General features: G+C 47.0%; 1 protein-coding gene across 1 annotated transcript; it reads right to left on the bottom strand.

Annotated features, from left to right (window-relative positions):
* Positions 1-304: 304 nt before the first annotated feature.
* Positions 305-9,454, bottom strand: Otx2 (orthodenticle homeobox 2). The gene is made up of 4 exons (XM_029541587.1): positions 9,147-9,454; positions 4,379-4,594; positions 3,229-3,404; positions 305-1,236 (listed from the first exon to the last, which is right to left on the bottom strand). Exons 2-4 carry the CDS (start codon positions 4,473-4,475, stop codon positions 613-615), a joined length of 897 nt encoding a protein of 298 aa, XP_029397447.1. The 5' UTR covers positions 4,476-4,594; positions 9,147-9,454; the 3' UTR covers positions 305-612.
* Positions 9,455-18,524: the final 9,070 nt, after the last annotated feature.

The raw sequence follows: 18,524 nt of genomic DNA on the forward strand, positions 1-18,524 counted from the left end.
GATGTACCATTTATATAAGACACACACTGATTGTCTCTTAAACTACATATTGACTCCGTATGAGCGGTATCTTTTTTTTCTTTTTTTCTTTTTAAATAAAGTAGTGCATCTAGGACAATCAGTCGCACAATCCACACAGCCCTGAAAAGTTTTTCAGTGCCAACTACCAGTTGGTCATGAAATGTGAATGAGCTTGGGACATTGTCTATTCCTAAGATTCAACCAAAGATTGGCTAAAACACCGGATCACCTCTGCTTTGAAGGCCATGACCTTCCCTCCCTTCCCCCACAACTCAGGTTTGTTTGATTTTGTTTTGAGTGGTATTTGGTTGCATGTCGCTAGAATATATTTGATCAATCATTTGCAAATCAGGAAACCAATGATCTAGAACTATAACAGAATCTTAAGTAGATTGCTTTGTCCATTTCAGGCTGCTGGTTGATGGACCCTTCTAAGGCCCTTCCTTTTTCCTTCTATGCCTCTCGGTAACTTTGATCAGGAGTCTTGAGAGCATCATTCCATCTAACTCTTTTAACCAATGCCTGGCTAAAACTGGAATGTCCAGCCCAGCGTATTTAAAAATCACCCACAAAAATAGCTTCTACAGGTCTTCACAAAACCTGGAATTTCCATGAGGATGTCTGATCTTTATAATCCAAGCAGTCAGCATTGAAGTTAAGCTTCCAAGAGGCAGTTTGGTCCTTATAATCCAAGCAATCAGTGGTTGAGTTAAAACCCAAGCTTGAAGCTCCATATCCCTGGGTGGAAAGAGAAGCTGGGGACTGATTGAGATGGCTGGTAACAGCATTGGTACCCATGGGACTGAGTGTGGCCCCTGGTCCAGGAAGCTGGTGATGCATAGGGGTCAAATAAGATCCACAGTCCATGCCCCCAAAGTAGGAAGTTGAGCCAGCATAGCCTTGACTATAACCTGAAGCCTGAGTATAGGTCATGGGATAGGACCTCTGCATGCAGGAGGAGGAAGTGGACAAGGGGTCAGACAGTGGGGAGATGGAAGCTGGACTCCAGATAGACACTGGAGCACTGCTGCTGGCAATGGTTGGGACTGAGGTACTAGAGGGGGGGGTGAACTGGCCACTCGTTCCACTCTCTGAACTCACTTCCCGAGCTGGAGAGCTCTTCTTCTTGGCAGGCCTCACTTTGTTCTGACCTCCGTTCTGTTGCTGCTGCTGCTGCTGTTGGCGGCACTTAGCTCTCCGATTCTTAAACCATACCTTGAAAGGGAAAGAAACTTCTTTAACATGGACACAACTCCAGAGTCATCCTAGATCACATGGCTAAACAATCAGACAATTTCCTTTGCTGCTTAGAGACTACTCATAAAACCCTCTCACCTCTATTTCTCCTGTTGTGGGAAAGTCCACCTTATTCATAGTTCATAACAAGAAAATGTAAGGTAATCACTCTTAATTGCAAGCTAGAAATTCTCCACTTTGCTTTCTATTTCGTTTCCTACACACACACACACACACACACACACACACACACACACACACAGAGAGAGAGAGAGAGAGAGAGAGAGAGAGAGAGAGGGAGGGAGGGAGAGGGAGAGAGGGAGAAGAGAGCTCACTGTATTTTGGGATGACTATGTCTATGTCTTTTAGAAGGAAGTATTCTGTTACTGCATGCCACCCAGAGCAGACTGAGTTCAAACAGTTTACATTGCACTGTCCAGGAAGCAACAGCTAATATGGAGGCTGGTTCCACGACCTAACATTTTGTCTCTCCTAGACTCATAAAAGAAATCTCCAAGAAGACATGCTCCTGTGGAGAGGAGATCTGAGCCAGTGTCTGCTGAAAGCCTCTTTGTAGTGAATGAACTGACTTGTGTGGTTTCTGCTTTGAGCTCAAAGACAGACCTCAATATCGGTCTTCAAGATTCAAGTTGGTGCCTTCAGATTCACGCACAACGTACTCTGTTCTCTACATCAATTCACTGATTAAAACTCAGCCTGCCAATTTGAAAATTCTCCTTAGCAGCAGCCTTGTGCATCCTCTGCCATGGGGGAGCTTATGATAGGAGCTACTGAGATCTGACCTAGCTATAGGTCCTGCCTCTTCATAGCTCTGGCTATCCTGGAACTCTGTAGATAAGGCTAGACCAGAACTCCAATATCCACCTGCCTCTGCCTCCCTAGTGCTAGGATTAAAACCCACCACACTCGGCCATTGGCTACAGGTCCTTAATTACTCTGAAGGGGTTCTCCAGTTTGGGTCTTACAAGTATGGCTAAAGTAGCACTCCCACCACCACCACCAGGGCCAGCCTCAGCAGCAGTAAATATCCGGAGCCAGTTTGTTTCTAGTGAAGGCTTGGGGTCAAGACTTACAAGTACTAAATTTTTTTTTCCAAGCCACTTTGAAAAATCCTGTTTTCTGCTTTGTAGTTCACACTGATGTCTGGCACCTTCAAAACCATGTCATACCCAAAGGAAGGGTGTCATGTGTGGGCGTGTCAGGGGGAGGGGAGGGGAGAAATGAGGGGCCAAGCACCAAAGAGCTCCTCCATATAGGGCTTGCTCTCCAGTCAAGAGGTAGACTTTCTCCCTTTCAGAATCAACTATGGGGATAACTAGAATAACGAATGAGAGTATCTGTACAGATACTGTGAATAGTCTGTTAAGTGGCAAAGCTAGAAAACTGAGTTCTGTCCTCCAGACGTCAACACACACACACACACACACACACACACACACACACACACACACTTTTATTTTGTCAACTTATTTGCTAAGAGGACCTTTTCTGATTCTGTCACCAAATTAGGTATGGCCTTGATAAAATCATCCGCTCTGTTTCTTCGTGTGTGTGTGTGTGTGTGTGTGTGTGTGTGTGTGTGTGTGTGTTAGTGTTAAATTTGGACTGTCAAGTAACTAAGCTCCACACTCCTGCTCCCCCAACACAAAAGTCCACAAAAAGGATTACCACACAAGTACCACCTTTGAAATCTGCCCTGTGTTGCATCTCCACTGTAGACTCTCTCGACCTATATGCTCTAGATTTTCTCATTGCAGCTGAAGTAGTGCTCCAACCTTGGAAACCAGGCTAAAAGACCCTGGTTCATATGATTAAGGAGGAACAGGAAGCGAAAGGGAAGTAGAAAGAGGTTTAGAATTTCAAGCCCTTCTTTGGTCTGGGACAAGGGTCTCAGGCCCTATTGGGTCATCAGTAAAAACCAAGACTGAAGAGTGTCTACATCTGCCCTACCTGCACCCTGGACTCTGGCAAGTTGATTTTCAGCGCCACCTCCTCCCTCATGAAGATGTCAGGGTATCGGGTCTTGGCAAACAGAGCTTCCAGAACGTCGAGCTGTGCCCTAGTGAATGTCGTCCTCTCCCTTCGCTGTTTCCGGGGAGTGGCTGCAGGACAAGAAGCCCAGGGCCCTTTAGGGTGGGGGAGCAGTTTCTCAGTCACAGGACTTTTGCCTCGGTCGGTCTTCAGACTCCCCGACCTCCCTCCTCTGACTTCCCTCCTCTCATAGCATCTGTATCCCCACCCCTTCCAGAACCTCACAGGACACACGACCTCCCAGTGTAGTGCGGTCCCCGCCACCACCCCCCGCCCCTGGATACCAGCTACAAATCACTTGAAGAAATAACAAAATAAAACAAGGAGCCACAATTCCCATCCCCACGCCCAATTTTGGAAACGAACAAGCAAATAACAACCGCCAGATCACACATCACCAGGAAAGGCTGTCTAGTAAAGTTAAAGGCTCTGCGAGGACCAAAGGTTCAGAATGACGCAGCGAAAGCGGAGCCAGTTCCCACGGTATTTTAACACCACAGGGACCTTTGTTCTTTTATCGTTAAAATGGGACATAGTTCATACTTTTATGAGTTTTTGGTTGAGGGGAGGGAGGAATCTGACTAGAAAAGAAAATTGTCTGGCACCTGGAGGGAAGCCACACCTCTAAGGATTAAAGGGACAGGGCATCGACGTACCGGAAGCCCCTGGCCAGGGAAAACTGGAAGGAACAGTAAGGGGAGAGAATTCGGTTGCTCCCAGAGAAGTAATAGCTAGGAATTGGACGTGGAAACGTACGCAAGAGCGTGCTCAAGTGACAAGGTCAACAACCTTCCACGACCTAGCCCAATGAATGTCGCCAAGCCACTCGAGTTAAGAATGGAGCGGTGTGATTCTCTGTTACTTCTGCAGACCCCAGATTCGCCTCTTCCCAGCCTCTTGTTCCCTCTTGGGTCAGTAAATGTTCAGTGGCACTCGGCAGTTTGGTGGCAAGGAAAATACATCGGGAACCCCGCCTTGAGCTTGAGTGAGGACAGCGCGCCCTCCAACCTCGGAGCTCCAGAGGGGCGGGTGTGGGGAAGGGCGTCGAGAAGGCCGCGGACTCACTTACCGGGGTAGCCCACGGAGGGATGCAGCAAGTCCATACCCGAAGTGGTCAGACTCAGCCCATTGACTGCGTAAGGCGGTTGCTTTAGATAAGACATCATGCTAAGGTTGTTTGGAGGCGCAAAGTCGGCCCAAATTGGGGGGACCCAGCCGGACGGTCTCGATTCGCCTGGAGTGGACAGGGTCAGGGTCCTTGGTGGGTGGATTTGGAGTGACGGAACTAAGGGCAAAGCAAACAAGCAAACAGAAATGCTGGTTTACTGATTCGGAGGGAGCAGCTTCCTCCACGTTCCAGCACTAACTAAAAAGAACCCTGGCGACGCTGGGCACAGGCTTTTAAAAGAGTTGCAGATGCGTCCCCCACCCCCGCTGTCCCCCCACCCCCCCCCAGCAGCTCCAAAACAAGAGGGGATGGAGTGAGACCAGATAAACCTGTCTTCCCCACCCCCACCCTAAACTTAAAAAAAGAAAGAAAGAAAGAAAACCGACCCGAGGAAAGCAATTACAATCTGCCTTCCCCAAGAACAAAACCCCACGCCTCCAAATGCACGCTCTACATTCCTAACCCAACATTTGCATAGGACTCATTGGCTGGCACTAGCTAATTGTCTCAAACAAAACTTGATTGGGGCCATTTGCAGAGACAAAGAACTCTTTGGCTAAATAAATAATGCTGATAACAAAGCCCATTGGTGAGAAACAAAGAAACAATTCAAGAAATCTACCTCTTCCCAGACTGTTGCCTTTCCCTGGCAGAGGTTTTAATTATCTTAGCTGATTTTTTAAAAAATTATTATTACCACTTTCAACTGCTGTGAACCTAAAATGTAAACGCATTCAACATTTAAAACACCAACTTGCTAAACAACAAACTTGTGAAAACTGCCCAATCACTATTATCCCACATTTGAAGTCATTTCCAGTAATCATTTTCACCTAATTAGTAGTCTGGATAATTAGATTTCTAAGTAAGTAACAGATTTATTAGGGTTTTGGAGGAGCTTGATTATATGTGTATAAAGAACTATAGCTAAACAAACAAGTATTTAACTTTTAAGCGACACCCATCAAATATTTAAACATACTGAGAAAAAAAAAAGTCTTTTCTTCAAGACTAGCACAGGGCTTGCCAGAAATGCTTAAGTTAGAATCCTAACTGAAGTAAAGATAAACTGCTGCCCCCACATTTTGCAAGTCCAGAGGGGTGCATTCCTACAACAAGCTGCTTCCATGTTTTTGATGTCAGGAGGCTGCAGATCCAGCCGGAAAATCCAGCACATTTTCTTTCTTGGGTGGGGGCTGCAACGGGAGCCGCCTTTCCCATATTTTTAGGTTTGAAGTTGATAAACATCTAAAGCAATGGAACTAGCTGCATTTCTCTCTGCTTTTCAAATTTCCTACAATTTTGTAAGAAAAGGAGCTGGGGGGGAGAAAAAGAAAAGTCACCTGTGTTCCTTTGCTGAATGCCCCCCCCATGTTAATACAGGCAGGCAATGTGTAAGGCTGGCTTTTATTTTCCAAAAATTAGGCACTTAAAGATCTGTCTGTCTCTCTCTCTCTCTCTCTCTCTCTCTCCCCCCCTTAGAAACTTTGACACTCTGAGAAACTTCCTCAAAATGGCGGATACAAGACTGAGTTCTCTGTCACTAGACTGAGTTCTCTGTCACTTCATAGACAAAGTTCATTAATGAAAAATTCAGACCTTAGGTTTTCATATTTACCTTGCTTAAGAGACAAAGGCAAAAGCTTCACAAACAAAACTCAACAACTGTGATTTCTTCCTGATTTAAATTCAGAACACAAGTCTTATTTCCCCACCCTAAAATGTGATTTTTATAAATGTCCTTCTAAGAGAACTGGATTATTAACGAGTAAAACTAGTTACTTTTGCGAAGAACACTTTATATTCTGTGTTCCTCCTTCCAAGACCTAGCTATTTGGGACTAGTAAGTAAGATTCTTTAAAAACCCAGTCATTCCTTATTTAAATACCCTCTAAAGAAGAATTCTTTGAAAATACACTCTTATTCCCTTGTACAGTTCTGACCTGTTATATATGATGTTAAGAATGGACATGTATTTATTTACTAATCTAGCTCTCACCCAGTTAGATCGCCTAAACAGATCATTCGATAAAAGCGGCATGTTCCACGATAAAAAGCAGTAACAGAAAGTTAGGGGCGAGGTCCTTCTTGGAGAGTCAAAATGGCTCAAAATGTCAGGGAAAACTATTTTCACTTTTCCTCCTGGAGATGTGGGCGGGAAAAAAAAAAAAAGAAAAAAAGGAAAACCAAAACCCAAACCACGGTCACTTCTCCACTGCGAGCTTAGATAATAATAAACACGGCTGGATAATAAAGACGGCTGTGGGGCCCCTTCCACCTAACTTTCACCGCCTGCTAAGGATTCAATTCTAGCTTCCTTTCCACGCACAGTGCAAAGGGAGATGGGGGTGGGGACTCTTTCTAAGACGTAAGGGTTAAGGTGACCGCTCTCGGGGCGAGATGGCTTCTGAGACCTCATACCTAGGAGCAAACAGCGGTAGCGCGGCGAGTCCCCGGCTGCCCTCTCCTCCAGGAGCAAGCGACTGGGTACGGCGTCCCTGCCCTGCAGCTCGGCAGATCAGCAGCTCTGATGCCCAAGCCCCCTCTCTACTGCCTGCGCCGGCCTGCACAGCCTTATATCTAACGGTCAATTCGTGCAATCTGTCGCTTCCCCCTCCAAACCGCCCCCCCCTCCTTGGTGGTTTTTTTTTTTTTTCTCCTTCTTCCAAGAAGCCCATCTACCAGTTGCTGTGTCCTCGCTCAATAATAATTACCTCGTCCGAGAATTAATTATAATAAATGTTTTCTTGATAAACTAACGAGATAATCCGGGGGGCACACGTCCCTTAATTACAGGCCGTCGTGCTCAGCTCTGCTTCTCGTCCTGGCTGATTAATTTTCTGCATGATAGAAAGGAAACAAAACTTCGCGGACTGGCAACTCGGCCTGAGGCTGGGGAGAGGACCGAGAGCCGGAGGGAAGGAAGAAGGAGGTACGCGGGCATTTGGAAAACAGCCGGCGCTAGCCCCTCCAACTCGAGTTAAAGTTTCTGGCCTCGGGAAATCAACATCACCACCCGCGAGGGAGGGAGAAAGAAACGTGCCACAGGGTTGCTCTTGACTATTGATTATAGGTCGAAGAAGCCCCGGTGTTAGGTTTGGAAGGAGAGGCCTGGGTGTCTACCTTTCTCTGGGGGAGGAGTTTGCGCTTAACTCCACTCGAGTGCTAAGAACTTTCGGTGACCAGAAAAAAAGTCCCGCGGTGAACAGACGAAATCCTGACACCCCACCACCACCACCACCACCACCACAAACTCTGGAATGGGGGGTACAGTTTCCAAAGAGGAGCAACTCCTCTCTCGGTCCCCACCCCAAGTGGTCCACGCGGCTGGGCCTTCTTTCTCTCCCCATACACCCTTCTCCCTCCAAAGGACCAAATCGGTTCGGGGCTCTGAGGTTTTCAGATTTTCCAGTGAAATAGGACACTGGCTTTCAACAGTCCCTTGAACGCATCAACACCGCCACTTCTTTGGAGTTTGCCGCGCGATCCGTCGCCCAGGCCGGATCGTCGTCAGCTGGGACCTTCTAATAGTTCGTTTTGGGGGCAGGCCGAGAGCAGGGGCTGGGCCTCGGCGAACCCCTCCGTATAAGGCAGCCTTGACCTACGACACTTCCTTGTCCCCAAGCCAGAAAAGGCAGTACAGAAGTGTTTAACGGGCCACGATGCTACCCTAGACACAGAACAACTGAGGACTCGAAGTCCTTCCTAGGGAGGGAATCCGGGGTCTCTGACCAGGAGCATCCAGGCGCCCACCCTCACGTCTGGCTGCCCCAATTGCGCGCAGAGGCTGAGGCGCCCGTGCCCTGAACTACACTAGGTACAGTCGCCTTTAAAACCTGTCCAACTAGCGGCCTCGGCCTGGCGATCTGGCCCAGGAGCCCTGACTTTAGTGTACAGTGCCCGGGTTTGGGGGAGCTGCACCCCTAGGGATGGAGAGGAGGAGAGTTGTAAGATTCAAGAGCCCTAGAGGCTTTGAGAAGGGGCGGAAAGCAGAGGGGCTCTAGAGGCTTGGGGAGAGAGGACGAGAAATGGGAGCCCAGGCGGCGCGGGAATAACAAGACGCCAGCGCTGTCGCCTCCTCGGTTATCCGCTCGGGTTTCGGCTCCCGTTACAAACCGAGGAGTCTAGAGGCAGCCCGAGGCCCCCGCCGATAATGGAGGAACCGGCCTTAGGGCGCTCCGGCTTTCGGAAGCGCCCACCTTATTATCTTTGTTTTACTACCAACCTGGGTACATTACACAAGCATCATTTTGTCATGAATTCTAAAAAACGCCCTTGGAACCAAGCCTAAGGACTCCAGCTAAATCTAGGGGCCAAAATGCAAAGCTCGCGAGGAGAAGCCATGAATAGCGTGGGCATAAGAACAAAACCCCTCCCCAACTCCCAGATTAGACTCCTAGGATTTCTGCGACGTTCTTCGGTAGCAGCGACCCCCAGGAGCACGCGCTCTCGCTCCCTCCCACTCCCTCCCTCTTCACAGATAGTCAATTTTTTCCCTAATGGTCATTACTTCGTCTCAAAATTCCCATTAGAAAAATAAAATACATCACCCGCCCCCCCCCCCCCAGGAAGTTCCACGTCCGCAGAGTTGCACATTGGAGGTGCAGAGGTCACTGCGGACTGGGGGAACACAAAGATATCGCTATAGACAAGATAGACGGACACTTACCTTACAGCCGCATTGGACGTTAGAAAAGAAAAAAAAAAAATCAAATTATCCTTCAAAATTCCAAATAGCCAGCTATCCTAAAAGAAATCAAGAGCATTCAGTTAAAAAACCTTGTAGTCTTCACCTTTCCATAAAAAGTCAAACATAACCAGAAAAAAAAATTAAAAGAAAACATAAAATGAAGTGGCCAGAGTTGTAAATAGGCTTGTGTCCGGCTACGATACATACAAAGTAGATGTGGCGACTGAGCTCCTTTAGCGATTTTTATTTTTTAGTAACAGTGGAGGCTGAGTTGGAGCTGAGGAAGGTTCCGCTCTCAGGGAGATTTGCTGAGAAAGCGCCTCTCTGGCAACTTTTTGACGCAAACTCTCCAACCAATGGCAGGGAGAGAATGATTGACACATCTAAGCCAGAGGGAAAATAATAAAAACACACAACAGGGGGAGGAAAACAGGCCGCTGCAGCACGGGGGGAAGAGCAGGCACCAAAGCCAGGCCTCCGACACTACCAAAACGTTCTTTAAAACACTGGGCTGCGCTTAAAATATACATTATGGGCCCAAGCATGTGAACTAATTGTATAATTAAAATGATGGACAGGAAGGCCTCCCTCTTCGGTCTTTTCTTCTTCCTTCATACCCCGTTCTTATCCTCCTTTTCTTTTTTGTTTTTATTTTAGAGAAAGGACGCCAGACAACATAAAGCAGGAAACTATTTAAGTCAAAACTAGGGGAAAGAGGCAGGGGGTCGTACCCCCAGCGCTAGCAAAGAAGGTGTGGGTTAGAGGCAGAACTCAAACCCAGGCACAGGCTTAAAAACAGGGCTACATCCTCTTAAAGAGGGGGAAATGGGTGAAGGCTGGATCTGAGCTGTGAACATGCAGTGTAGACAGAGAGATTCACACGGTTATGGACCGTCTGAAAACCCCCAGCGTCCTCGCTGGCTGTTCTTTTACCCCTTAGAATAACTCCTGGTCTCTGGAGTTCTGGGTTTCCGGGCACGGTTTTTCAATTTGATAAGCACAGAGCAAGATACAAAACAAAACAAAACAAAAAAAAACCCGTGAGCTCCCAAGTCTACCGTCAGGGCAGATTTCGGGCCAAGGGAGGGGGTACCTCAGATCTCTCCGGCTGAGTAATAGGGGACAAAAAGCCCCCAATAGAAACAGTTTGTGCTTAAGAACAAACTCCTGGTGCTTCAGGCCTGGGAGTTACTAGGGATGGAGGCGCCCTAGTCAGAGGCCGAAACACGGGAGCTGGGATGCTGCAGGGTCAACCAACTCAACTTCTTCAGGTCCAGACTGTTTTCACAAGGATCAGAGTTTTCTAGAAGAGCAGAAACACACTGGACAGAATATTAGGGGACGGGGCGGGGGAGTGAGGGGCAAATGCTACTGCTGAATGTGTGAATGGAGGATAGGGTGGGAGGAAAACACAGCTTTCCCCTCACAACTCCCAATGCAGAAGGAAAAACAAAACAAAACGAAAAAACCCACCCCTCCCTCACTACCTCAGTCACCGCCACCACTGCTAGTGGGCCCAAAGAAACAGCTCGTTGCCTTTAATTTGGGGACCTATGTTAATGAAGTTGGTAATTAATTCGTCGCTTTGTTGTCGGTTCTTATACTGTATGTGTAATCAAATGTGGCCGTCCTTGGGATTTACAGCAATTAGCGAATTACGGGAGTGCGCACGAGGCTGCGAGTTCTCGGCAGCCCGGCTGGACTCGGCTCCGGCCTAAGGCTGGGCACTCCGCTGCCGCTGCAGACTTGCAGGTGTGTCCTAGGAGCCTTGGTGTCCTGGAGGCTCCACGAACCCTGGAGCGCCTCCGGGCTCGCCCAGTCCTTCCTGGCTTCTCCGTAGCTGTCCCAGTCCGAAGGAAACTCCTGGCTGTCGCGTTCCCTGGAGCCAAGACTTTGTGGGGCCTAGGCTAGGGGGGAGGGTGAGTACGGACCTTTCCTTGTTACCCCGCCCCCACTGTGCAGAAACACCTGGCGACTGTCCCCAAGGCCTTTCATTTAGGAGAGGTAAACAAATGTCCCAGGCAGTTGTCCCGCGTGGCCCGGGCTGTGGGAAGCAAGTCCTGGCTCTTGGTCCGAGCCATCGTGCTTTGTAAGATGGAAGGGCAAATCCACGCGAATCTCTTGAAAAAGAGGTTATTTCCCACCCGGAGAAAAGAGTTCTCCCCGGTTTGATCATAATGATGTTGAAAGCATCAAAGAGCGAAAAAAAAAAAAAAAAAAAAAAAAGACCATTGTGGATGTAGGGGAGCAGGGCCTTGGGGGCAGTGGAGGTGGGGTGCGGTAACGAAATAGAGAGAGGGCTTGTGAGTCACTCAAAGTAAGTGAAAAAATCCGGAGAGAAAGCAATCCATCTGCAGTAGGGTCCAGAGACGTTAGGAACCTCTCAAGGCCCGGGTAAAGGTTTGGGGTGTCGTCCTGAGACGACCCAGAGCAGCCAAACCTCGCAGAAAATTCCGGAGTGCTATAGACAGTGGAGGATTTCTGTTAGATACAGCGTGGGAGGGCTTTCCCCTTCAGCGGCTGGCAGCACACAGCCCCCGCTTCTCCTTCGCCCTCTAGTCTAATAACTTCGCAGAAATACAGGGCCAATAAACCACCAGTTGGAAATGGACAGTGTTAAATAAACAAGGGTCTCTTTAAAATTCTCATCCACTTCAGATGTCTAAAGTAAGATCGTGATGATTTTGTCACGGTTTGGTAAATTTACCCCTTTAAGAGGCTTTTCATAAATCCCAGAACACACCTTCAGCCAGATTTGAATATAGATTTAGGTTTTAAAACCCAGAAGCTGGAAACACTGCTTTATCAAAGAGAATTTCCCTTTAGCTTAGCAGTGTGCTGCAGCTCTCAAAAGATTGGATCTGAAAGAGAGAGAGACACACACACACAGGAGGAGAAAGAGAGCCAGAGCCAGAGATGAAGACAAGGGAGGGAAGGGAAAAAGACTTTTCTTTTTTTCTTTCTAGAGGAATTCTGCCCAGACTCTCCAGCAGTTGGTAGCAGGCAAGCTTTCTCCTGTGTCGCCTGGAAAAGTTGCAAAATTGCTCTTCACCTGTAAGAACATGCATTTTATCTTCCAGTCTCTTCTTGTCAATTTGGAAATTGCAGACAGCCCGGCTCAGGTACGGTTTCCACAAACCCTATTCTAGGTCAGGACAAAAGCCACTGGCTTTGGGAGAAGGGGGGGTGGAGAGGGTGGGTTGCTTCACAGAAAACCTTAGAAGCTTGATGGGAGAGAAAGACTCCTTGGATGGAAACATCTCTTGATTTTCAGTAAGTTCTTTGAGCCTCCAATATACTTCCTAGCCATTCATTGTATTTCCTTTACCCAGAGTTTAACTTTTCTCCCATTTAGAAAACAAAAACATTTCTTATGAAGCTGACTTAAGGTAGCGTGGTTGTGTTTTTCAACAATTCTCATTAACTAGTGGATGGGTTTTAACGTCCGTGTGTACAATTATTTTGCTAGGCTGATGAGATATGAAGATTTCGGAAGCTAAGTGAAAACTAGCAGCATACAGGGCACCAAGTTATTTGTCAGGGCTTGTATGTGATTCCCACTTTATGGCTGATATTCATGTTTTGAAATCTGGATTTATGTATATCACTAAGTGGACTGATTTTTCTCCATTCAAAATGCCAAGCTAGTTTAAAATATTCCAAAGTTTCCTCCAAGTTTATTAACTATGGGAGTGGGTGGGGGAGGGGAGAACCATCTCTGGAGTCTTCTAGGCTAATTAAAAAAAGAAGAAAACCCATATCCCCACAAGAGCACAGTGGGGGTTGGTGGGGGGAGCAGTTAGACTCCCTGGACACTAACTTCCGAAATATGAAGATTAATTTCAAATCTTTTCAGCCATTCAGTGGACAGTGTGGGAGGGAGGAGGTGACCACAGTTTGCATGAGAATTATCACCTATTAAAAAGAAGTAATTCTTCACTAGTTTTTTTAAGTCATGACTTTATTTTGAAACTTGCTGAGCTTAATTCTGATCATTTCTTAACGGGATTTAAGGCAGGGTGGGCAGGGTGGGAGGGGGTGCAAAGCAGCAGACCACTTATGAATTAAGCGTGGGTCACTCAGTCCCTGTATTTTAGTTGCTTCAGAAAAGAGGGTGAAGGAAAAAGAAATCACTTCAAAGATAGGATTGTGCTGTCTTGATAAAAGAGCAGGAGGCAAATTTCAAATTGAAAAAAAAAAAAAAAAAAGGAAAGAGGAGTAGCACGTTGTTCCGGAATGAACCGGATTAAGACTGTGCGACAAGTGGGAGATGTGGGCTGTGAGACATTTATGAGCTGAGTGTGAGCTTGGAGCTATTTGACTATCCCTGTCCTAGAGAGTGTTAAGACCAAGGGTAGGGTGTATACAGGGCAGGGTTAGCTTAGGTTAGAGGTAAAATAAAGGCTTGTGTGTGAGTGTGGGAGATTGTGTGTGTGTGTGGAGAGAGAGAGAGAGAGAGAGAGAGAGATTGGATAGATTGGTAGAGGATGGTAGCAGTCAGTTTACATAATTTTCTGCTGGTCTTAAAGTTTCCTTGAAATCAATTCTACTGCAGGCAGCAGTCTTGCGCTATAGAGCTGATGCAAAGCAACCATTACTCTCCAATATCTTGCCTGTTTGCAAACTTCATTTAAAACCGGGGGAAAAAAGACCCAGGAATGGTTTTGTAAGAAAAGAAGGGGAAAAAAGAAGAAGAAGAAAAAAAGAGAACCACAGTGAAGCTTTAAACTAGTTTGGATAAAACTCTAATCTTTTATTTGTAACCTTTTACAAAGCTTTATTTCCCGCATATGAAAAGCTTCTTTCATACAGGCATGGCAGACGTTTTCTTTGGATTTTTAATTAGAGCCCATCAATTGTAGCCATATTTAAGAATCAATATAAAGTAATCCTTCGAGATGGGATAAGGTTTTAATCGAAAATCTAATTTCCCACTCTTTGCAGATCATTTTAAGGAGCTAGTTGATTAAAAAAAAAAAAGTTCAATATTTAAAAGACATAACACCCCAAACCTGGAAAAGATCATGTGTGCAAGAAACCACTGATGCTGTCTTACAAAGGAAAACCCTGCTGCTGTCAGGAACTTCCTTCTACTTCGAAGAATTTGGCGTATTTCTTCGGTGTATTTTTCCTCTAACATGCTATTCTCAATGTGGCTCCTATCAGAGTTTTCATATTAAATGAGGGAGAGACTTATCTGAAACACTATTCCACAACACAAAATAATAATAAATAATAACAACAATAATGATTAATAACCTAATTTTAAAAATCAACTAAGAACACATAGCTCTTGATAGATCCTTTTCATTGCATGTTCCCCAGCTTGGAGATTAGTAAATGACTGACATACACTTTTCATTTTCCATGGATCCAAACTTTTGCACCTTCACATCCATGAAGGTGAGTGTCCAGTTCATGTTAAAACTTGGGGTTTACAACTTTGCCACTTTTAAGGTTGTAGAACAGTGGAGAATCTGCTTGTTGCAAAAGCATGAACTTTTAAGCAGTCCCACCAAGGTTATTGGCTTTAAATTTGCCTTTAAGGGTCAAGGACGGAAAGATGGAAGAGGGGTAGAGAGCAGAAACAAGGTGTAGGACACAGTACACACACTTTGCTCGTGGGTGCTGGAGCTGAAGAGTCCGGGGAAGGGCTATAAGACCTTCTGACGTGCAGAACACATTTCAGTTCTCAGCTTCAGTTTGAGAACTCATCGGTAAACTAGTATCGTCCCCCCCCCGCCCCCATCCCCGAAGTTTATAGAAGTATTTTCAATAGCCGCTGTTTGATCTGCTTTAAGTGCATCTGCAAAAATGAACAAATAAATAAACTCATCGCATTTGCTTTTACAAATTTGAAAGCAGTGGGCTTGGAAATGTTTGCTAGCCATGTTTTCCTTGTATCTTCAGAGATTTCAATTTATTTAAAAGCCTGCCGATTAACGCAGTACATCTTCGCACCAATTTTAGGGAAACCTTCGAGTATTTTATCCATAATCGCGTCTAATGAAAAACTGGGATTCTTCTTTTTCTTCTTCTTCTTCTTCTTCTTCTTCTTCTTCTTCTTCTTCTTCTTCTTCTTCTTCTTCTTCTTCTTCTTCTTCTTCTTCTTCTTCTTCTTCTTCTTCTTCTTCTTCTTCTTCTTCTCCTCCTCCTCCTCCTCCTCCTCCTCCTTTTCTTTTGGTTAGGGGAAAATATAATGCGTCTTCATTAGCAAAATTGACTGCTGTACTCACGACAGTTCTTAATTGAAAAGGTAACCTTATTTTAATGGTGTGGTTGGGAAGAAGATTACATACTTTATCCAAACACAAAGACAATTAATAATGAGAAGCAGGCGGCTGCCATTAACTCTAATGCAGTCGCATCAGAGTCCGGGAGAAGGGCTCCTACCTGAGTCACTCGATACAAACTCCCCCGACTCCCTCCTTCCCCACTTCACCCATCCCTTACTTGGGGGTTCTTAAGGTGCACGGCCCAGGCTCGGCTTCGGTCTGGCGGGCATTTTCCAGTCTTTGTGGCGCTGCGGCGGGAGCCCCTGACCGTGTGTCTCAGGGTCTGGGGCAGCGCTGATGGGACAGAGACACTCCGATGCCCGAGCGTGGCGCAAAACTCGCGCCCGCGCGCAGAGCTGGGTAAGGACGGCTCCAGCCCCCGTAAGCTGCAGGGTTTGGGGAGCCCAGAGCCACCTAATACACTTTGAGAAGTTTAACCAAGTAGGCTGGGCGACCTTCTGAGTGGAGAAGTTACGGGGGGGGGGNGGAATTTGGCCACCCGAGATCGTGTTGGGTAAGAAGGGCACTAGAACCCCCGACCAAAGCAGCAAGTTTTGCTCCCAGGCATGGGGAGCAAACCGTACGTGTGCGTGTGGCTCTCCGTCTCTGCTTGTGCGCTCGCGGTTGCGCGTGGGTTTCTCCGGAGGGGCGGGGTCGCGACCTGTCCTAGACCCTGGCGTGGTGACCCATTCTTAGCGTTGCCTTCGTGGACGAAAGGAAGCCTACTGAGAACTCGCACCCGGAGCGAAGTCGATGGGCCCTCCCCGAGCCAGCGCTGCAAGGCAACCCTAGCTGGAGAGTTTGGCGTGGAACAAACACCACTCTAAGTGTGGGGCCTGGGCCCGCAGCCACTAGCATTCCAGAATGGGGAATTCGAGGAGTCGAACTGTCTTTCCAGTCCCCGGGCCTCTGGGCCCGGTACAGGGTAGGGACAGGGCAGGCTCTGAATTTGCGTTCTCTGGAGACCCTTCCTGCCTAGGGATCTACAGAACTAGCCCAGCCCAGCCCAGCCCAAGTTCCTTTTCCAGGCCAGCCTCCCAGTCCCGGCTTAGGCAGCTGAGAAAGGGGGAAGAGTCCATCTGTGACGCACCCCACCCCCCAACTTCCGCTGTTGTCCCAGTGGAGACCAGGGAGCAGCTTCAGACCACAGGAGCAGCCAGGAGTTAGCACTGTCCTAACCAAGAGTCTGCTGGGTAGCCTGAATCTTCAGCGGCAGTCCGAAGCTTCTGGCTTCCAGCAGCCACTTGCAGTGAAGGATTTGTGCCTGGGATGGGGCTCTCGAGTGTCTGGGAGGGAAAGGTAGGATTCAAACAGCCTTCTGAACCTGCCCTGGGGCACTGGTGCACATCCAGCCTCATGGAGAAGGCAGGGACCACTCTCCAAGGTCTAACTGGATACATCCCCTTTCCTTGAAGGGAAACGTCACAGGAGTTCTACTATTAAATACATGCTGTTCTGAGTCCCTCAATCCACCGAGTCCCACTTTCCCTCTTCTGGTTTCTGGCGTTGCACCTCGCTGCAGGCTCATTTTGGCTATGGGTTGGGGATCGTCTTGAAAGCTTTTGAGAAGCTGGTGTGTGTCTGGTCCTGTCCCTCACCTCTCCAACTCCCCACACCCCAACACACACACACACACACACACACACACACACACACACACACACACACACACAAAGCCACAAGTCAATATGCCACCTCTTCAGTCCAGGCAAGTGGGATTCAGCATTGTCACCAGATTTGACAGGAAGCCTGTTATCAGCTACATAGGAACCTTTCGCCACCTTCCCCACATCGGGTCCACGAGCAGACTCTCCTCCCTGCATAGTGTATCCAAAGCTTTCCTGCATCCTCTCAACGTGTCTTCTTTCACGTTAAAGGCTTCTGCCCCTTACTACTTGTCAGCCAAGCCCAAGAGTCTGCTTTGGAGGAGACCATTCGAATCAGCTGGGTTTTAAAGAGGGAGCTAGGTGCCCTAGATTAGTGAGCAATGGTTGTCGTTTGGGGGACAGTTTCAACCCTGAGAGTTATTTAACCAACAACCTAAGTGCAATATATATTTGTGGACCCTTATATTTGTGGATCTGTTCTTAGCATTTATCCTATGGATGCTTGAAGGCAACTTTATTAATATGTGTCTGACTTTGGATAGCTACTCAATCATGACATCCCTAAATAATTTCTTACATGCCATTTAAGCTAGTTCAGCAACAGACAGCAACTCGTAGCCTAAATGGCAGTTTTCTGGCCGCTTACTCAACTAATGAACAAGCAAAAAAGTGAAAGCTATAATTGCTTCCAGTTCAGCTCCTGAACATGAACATTAGAGGCATCAGTTAAAGGACACAGTTCAAACAAAGTGTAGATGATGTATTTTGGATAAGTCTTAGAAAAGCAGCTTCCTTTTGAGTCTGCTCTCTTGTGCTGATGCACAAAACAGGACGGAGAAGTGCAGAAGAAAGAAAGAGGTTGGTCTGGGGATGTTTAGTGTGGACAGGTTGTTGGGCCTTAGTTGTACCTGTGTTTTAACAACAAAATGGAAGTAGCAAAGGCCTGGATGTAAGTGTCCCTTACAAAGACAGTCTGTGGACATGACTTTTTCTATGATAAATCAAATGATGCATCCCATTATGCTCAAGAGTTAAGAAGTATGTTTAAATGTTTTGGCAGTTGGCGCTGTGTGGACATAACTTTGGTCAATGGTAGACTCCGAATGATGTCCCAAACACTTAGCACTAGACTACACGGTCCTTTCTTTCTCTGCATTCCTTTCTTCTTCTTTCTGGTTTTTGTGAGATAGAGTTTTTCTATGTATCCCAGGTTGGCCTTGAATTCACAACAGTTTTCCTTAGCCTCCCTAGTACTGGGGTCACATACAAGCACTACATATGACGTCACAACATCTTCACTATTGTTATTCTTACAAAATTGTGTGTGTGTAGCTGGGCGTGGTGGCGCACGTCTTTCATCCCAGCACTTGGGAGGCAGAGGCAGAGGCAGGCGGATTTCTGAGTTCGAGGCCAGCCTGGTCTACAGAGTGAGTTCTAGGACAGCCAGGGCAATATAGAGAAACCCTGTCTCAAAA

Source organism: Mus pahari, chromosome 8 (genome assembly GCF_900095145.1).
Source record: "Mus pahari chromosome 8, PAHARI_EIJ_v1.1, whole genome shotgun sequence".
In the NCBI taxonomy this organism is placed as follows: Eukaryota; Metazoa; Chordata; class Mammalia; order Rodentia; family Muridae; genus Mus; species Mus pahari.

Coding starts and splice junctions, on each gene's coding strand:
- Otx2 (XM_029541587.1), bottom strand. CDS start 4,475: ATGATGTCTTATCTAAAGCAACCGCCTTACGCAGTCAATGGGCTGAGT. Junction 3,405..4,378: donor TCCCTCCGTGGGCTACCCCG/GTAAGTGAGTCC, acceptor CCCACCCTAAAG/GGCCCTGGGCTTCTTGTCCT. Junction 1,237..3,228: donor TGCCAGAGTCCAGGGTGCAG/GTAGGGCAGATG, acceptor TTCCCTTTCAAG/GTATGGTTTAAGAATCGGAG.